This window comes from Lathyrus oleraceus, chromosome 7, assembly GCF_024323335.1.
Source record: "Lathyrus oleraceus cultivar Zhongwan6 chromosome 7, CAAS_Psat_ZW6_1.0, whole genome shotgun sequence".
Taxonomy (NCBI): Eukaryota; Viridiplantae; Streptophyta; class Magnoliopsida; order Fabales; family Fabaceae; genus Lathyrus; species Lathyrus oleraceus.
The window spans coordinates 35,419,458-35,425,587 of NC_066585.1; the positions used below are offsets into that span (position 1 = coordinate 35,419,458).

The 6,130-nt window shown below is 32.5% G+C and overlaps 1 protein-coding gene across 1 annotated transcript; it reads left to right on the forward strand.

The window, feature by feature from the left end:
- The first annotated feature begins 1,444 nt into the window (after positions 1-1,444).
- On the forward strand, positions 1,445-5,277 carry LOC127108451 (ABC transporter I family member 6, chloroplastic). The gene is made up of 3 exons (XM_051045919.1): positions 1,445-2,017; positions 2,857-3,156; positions 4,732-5,277. Exons 1-3 carry the CDS (start codon positions 1,529-1,531, stop codon positions 4,819-4,821), a joined length of 879 nt encoding a protein of 292 aa, XP_050901876.1. The 5' UTR covers positions 1,445-1,528; the 3' UTR covers positions 4,822-5,277.
- The last annotated feature ends 853 nt before the right edge of the window (positions 5,278-6,130 follow it).

Sequence of the window (6,130 nt, forward strand, 5' to 3'; positions counted from 1 at the left end):
GAGATATCTCTGTAACATTAGACATGTCATCTGTTATGCAGTTGGAATAGTAAGTAGGTTTATGAACAAACCAAAGTGGTCACATTACCAAGTTGTTATCAGGATTCCGAGGTATATTAAGGAGACTCTGAAGTATCGAGTGTTATTCCCTTCCAGTGTTAATTCTGAGTCAGAACTGATGTGTTATTCATATTCTAATTGGTGTAGAGATAGAGTTGAAAAAGAAGTACTTCTGGATATTTCTTCAAGTATCTGGGAGATCATATCTCTTGGTGCTCCAATAAGCAACTAATTGTTGCATTGTCAACCTGTGAAGCTGAGTATATTACACGTGCTTTGTCTACGTGTCCAGCTATTTGGCGTATGAATTTGTTGCAGGATCTAAAGATAAAAGTAAACAAGCCTATGAAGCTGATGATTGACAATAAATCAACCATAAGTCTTGCCAAGAAGCCAGGGTTGCATTGAAAAAACAAGCATATTGACACAAAGTTTCATTTTCTAAGGAATCAGGTTCATGATGGAATGCTAGAAGTTGTACACTATAGTACTGAGAAGCAACTTGCAGATGTGCTGACTAAAACTATCAAGACTGAACACTTTATCCATCTAAGGGATGAAATTAGTGTTGTAGAATTTAATTAGTTGAATATAAATTAAGGGATGATGCTAGAAGTAATTCATATTCAGAAGCAGTGTTCAGACTCAGAAGTAGAAGCTTCTGAGGTTGCTGTTCTAGAAGTGTTTTAGCTTCTGGGTTGTAGTATTAGTTTTTGTTAAGCTTAACCTAACTAGTGTAGGTTGACATTTTTGTCTATGTGACATTATTGTTTATGTATATAAATCAAACGTGTAACAGAATTTGAGTGTGAACGTAATTAATAGAGTTTCTCTCCCAAAGTTAGTTAGATCTATTTTCTCTCTCTTCATCTTCATCTTTAATCATGTGCTCCAACAGTTAGGAATCCAAATGTGTCTCATATAGTTGTGGGATTTGAATTTTTTTATTTCTCGATATACCAAAGAGTTGGTCACTGATTGTTGAAAAGAAAGAGAATTAGTTTGAAATAAATTCATATTAAATTTATTTGAATTTGGGCAAACAAACATGATTTTGAAAGGAATGCAGTGATTTCATGTGTTGAAAGAGTCAAAGTAGAATAAGGGAGTAAGACTTCTTCTTCATACATTTTATATAAAACATCAAATTATTTACTTCTACATCATGGATATATCAACGAAAAGATTATTTAAGTGAGACATCAACTATAATTGAAATCAATCTACCTCGTGTTTCATTTGTCAAATAACTATTAAATTTTATTTAATAAAAAAAACATTAATTCTAAATTTTGTAATGACATAGACAATTATTCTTATGATTTTTTTTAATTAAAATACTAAATTGACGTATAAAAATCGCTTAATAAAATATCGGTGAGAATTAAAACTTTTCAAAGAGGAGAGAAAGTAACCAAAAAAAAAAAACTATCTATTTGTTTTAGCGCAGAACAGCGTAGTAGTAGTGATGGCTATTTCATCATCATCATCACTATCGCTATCTCTTCCATTTCAATTCCGTTTTTCTCTCAAAACCCAAACTCGCCGCAATTTCCCTTGCGTCGCGGCGGCGACGGCGAGCACCGAGATTCCTCTCCTTCAAGTCAATGATCTAAGAGCCAAAATCGTAGAATCCAATCTCGAAATTCTCAAAGGCGTTAATCTCACTGTCAACAGAGGCGAGGTTCACGCTATCATGGGGAAAAACGGTTCTGGAAAAAGCACTTTCGCTAAGGTTCTTGTTGGTCATCCAGATTATGAAGTCACTGGTGGGAGTGTTGTGTTCAAAGGGGGGAATTTGCTTGAAATGGAACCGGAGGAAAGAGCGCTTGAAGGTCTTTTCATGAGCTTTCAATCTCCGGTTGCGATTCCGGGGGTTTCGAATGATCAATTTCTTGTTATGGCTTATAATGCCAGGAGGAAAAAACTTGGTCTCCCTGAACTTGGACCCCTTGAGGTTCGTTATCTGTTGATTTTATTTATTTATCGTCAAGATTTTGAATCACGGTTGGCCACCGCGTCTTAATCCTTAATATTGTGGATAATTGCTTTCAAATGTGATTATGAAGACTTCAAATTGATTTTGGTATGTTTGGAGTTACTATGTAGAATTGATTCTTATGTGAAGCTAGGGTTTGTAGCTCCTCCAATTTATTGCTTAACTCCAAATATAAGCATGAGTTGGGTTTGGTTCTGGTTCTGCGGTAGGAAAAAAATTGATTCTGGTTAAAAGTGTGATGAAGATAAAGTGATTTATGTTTGGATAAGTTCTTGTTAAAGTGAGTTGAACAAAATCAGTTTAGATTCAAAAGCTACAAATCCTAGATTCAATTACAATTAATTATGAAAAGCAGAATCAACTCTATTTGAGATCAACTAAAAACATGTCATAATCAATTTTACTCATTCTGAATCAATTTTAAGTGCTTCAACCGTGAAACCAAATATATTATCCATCTTTAAACTTACTTTTAACTAAAATTAATTCTACAAAATCAATTTTTGCCATTGTAGAATCAAACATGTACACCCTTAATCACGGCAGTATAGATATCCAAAATTTTGATGTCGCGTCCATGATATTAGTTGCGGATAGGTTTTAATTTTAGTTGCCTTTGCCTCACAATCCTTGATATTGTGAAGAATCGGTATTACATAAAGTTTACGCGGCCTTAATTGTAGTCTGGCATTTATCAAAAACCTTGATTTCGCGACTGAATTGCAGTTGGGGACTTTTTTCAAAATTGTTGCCCTTATTTATGGTTTTTAACAGGCTGATGTGTTTGTGGTTTGCAGTGTTTTTCTTATCTGATGGAGAAACTACAACTTGTGAACATGAAGCCTGACTTTCTCAATAGGAATGTCAATGAAGGATTTAGTGGAGGTGAACGAAAACGCAATGAAATCTTGCAGCTTGCTGTTTTGGGGGCAGATTTGGCTATTTTGGACGAAATTGATTCGGGATTGGATGTTGATGCACTCAGGGATGTGGCAAGTGCAGTTAATAAAATTCTTACCCCCGAGAATTCTTTGTTGATGATTACTCACTATCGGCGGATTCTTGATCTTTTGAAACCTTCCCATGTCCATGTTATGGTAAGTTACAAACTTGCAACTGATCTTTAATGTATTCCAAGTTTTGGACTTGAAAGCGATTGTTCGGTTTCTCACTTTAGGTTTGGTGAACAGAGAGGGGATAGTTTTCCTTCCTCCGATTTAGTTTTGAGGAAAATGAAGTTTAGGTGCTTAGTTTTTAGGAGTTGACACTGCTTTACATTTGTGAGTGTACTCAGTTCGAGCAAAGGTTGAGCGGAAAATTTATGATTAAACTGAAAAGTAAAATTTCCCCTAAAAGCTTCTATAGATTGTTGGATAACTATTAGAGGCATATACTTGCATCTTATGAGAAGGTTCTTATTCCAAAAAGCTTACTAATTTCCTTTTGACATTGTAATTGTAATCAACATATTTTAAGTATCTAAAGATCCGTTATATTGAGTTATGTGGAGATAACAAGAAAAGTCAACCATAGGATTCATGTAGGGTGGATGAAAACGATAAATGATTTGGGCGTATTAGAAAATTGGATAACACGTATACTGTAGTTGAGAGGATTAGAATCTCATAGTGTAGGTGGTTTGGGCATATATGAGAAGACTTGTAGAAGTAAAAGTAAGGAGATGAATGATAGTCTAATAATTAGAGGAATAAGAAGATTAAGGAAAACTACAGGCCACACGATTTAGAGAGATTTTGAGGTAAATAGTCTATCTCTGGTCCTAGTAACGAAATGCCGATAACCCCACCTAGCAGATTATAAGTCCTCGTAACAGAATCCTAAAAGGAACTACGCATATAATAATTGTTTGGCAGATGAATTTTGATGAATGAAGTTATACTGCTAGTCTTATCACATTCTTTCTCCAATTCTCATTCTCCTCCACCTTTTTCAAATGATCACTCGGATACTATAAAGAAAATTTGGTAGGGAGATTTTAGTAGTTAAAAGCATGTCATTAAATACGCGAATTGTTTTTGAGCTTACAAGTTGGGAATAAAGGTCTAAAGATCGTGAAGACATGAGCGGAGTAAATCTGAAATATTCAATTGAGGGATGTATTTGAAGGAGATTTCCTAAAGAAAGTAGTTGAACTGGTAACTTAATACAATAGTATTAAGTTTGGATGCTGAATTGGGACCCATAGATTTTGTGCTAGCTAAGTTTAATTTGTTTTTTCAAGAGTTTGGAAATAAACATATATCTTTGTGCTTTAGATATAAATATATATCATTCCTGTTAATATCTTTGGAAACAAACATACTCTATTGCTCATTTATTAGCCTTCTGGTAAATTATTGTTTTATCTTATTTCGCAAGTTATTTTAACATGACCACATTATGTGAATTCGTCTCGACATGTATTTTTCTAAATGCGACCATAGCATGAATTGGGAAACACTACTTTCAACTAACTTGCAATTTTATTTCTACACCATTGATTTTCTTTTATTAAGGTACATGGTTGAGATGCATTCACATGATTTTATCGTGTTGAAATGACACGTAAGGGAAGCACAATCTCCGTTATAAACCTTGTATGAAAAATTGAATGCAATGTTTATACTCTGAAATGACATGAATGGACCTTTCTTTTTCATCTTAAATATCAGGACAACGGTAAAATTGCAAGGACAGGCGACCTATCTATGGTAGACGCAATTGAGGCAGATGGATATGAACCAGTCTCTGCTTTAATATAATACAGCTAGAATTGCCACCCTTTCAGACTTGGTTATGAAATGGCAAGGCTTATTTCGGTTCAAATTCATTTCCATGCTATCCGATTGCACGAGTTCCTGTGAGTGAGTACCGAGTGTCCCTCTCAAGATCCTAATTGGGAATAAACAGTATGATTTGATGGGATGAAAGTCAATTTTCTTCAAAGGTACTAATGATATGATCCTATACATTTTGGGTGGAGGATCATAGCTATATTTTAGTCATTCTGGTTTGGTATTGGGCTAGATTGATGTTAAATTGTTGTATCTTATGGAACTTTCTTCTGCAAGGATGAGTTTAGTCAATAACGGAAGTGTAAGTGTTTTTGAATTTTGAATAGTGTAGTTGTGTAAACTGAATATAAGTGCAGCTCAACTATTTATTTTGGCATCTTTTTGTGCCACCACTATTGAATTCTTAGACCACTTATTCCTCGATATGATTTTGCTAAAATTGCATGGTTTCCAACCCCTTTAGAAGCTTGTATATATTTATGATTTGACATCCACCCAGTGAATCCTTAGGGAGCTGACTTGCAAAGACAAACTAGAAGTCTAAATTTTTTGCATTACTTTGTGGAAATTACGGGCAGTTAAAAATCATTGTCTTTATCCTGAAGCAACTAACCTGTTAGAAAAATCAATTTTTGTGTGAAAGGTTTTAATGATATGTACTATGTTAGGTTGTTTTTTTTTATCAGAGAAATGTTGGTTCAAAAGAGAGGAGGGGAAATAAATTTTAAGTAAAACTATGTTTGGTTCATAGAAGAATCATATTAATAATTTATATCTTTATCTTTACGATTGTAATATAAAGGATATGGTATTTAAATGTGTAAAATTTATACATATTTTTTTGATAATAAATTTTTTAATATTGAGTAATTAAAAAAGTTATAATTTACCACATAAATAATGTTATAAAAATTGAGTATATTAAAAAAATTATAATAACTTTTTTAATATTGAATGAATAAAAAGTTATAATTTAACATATAAATAACATTATAAAAATTAAGTACATTTGATTAAAGTTATAATTCTCTGAAATAAATTAAACTATATATTAATAATAATTTTTAAATCGTGATGAATCATTTAACAAAATAAAATAACTTATTATTAAATATTAATAATTAAAATTTTAATAAAATGAATAAATAAAAATAAAATAAAATGATTGGATTAAAAGTTGATATAAAAGATCAACACAAATAAACATTTATATTAATTTGAAAGTTTGAAAATAATTTGAAAGTGGATGTCCATTATAATTAGTTAATAAAAGTAA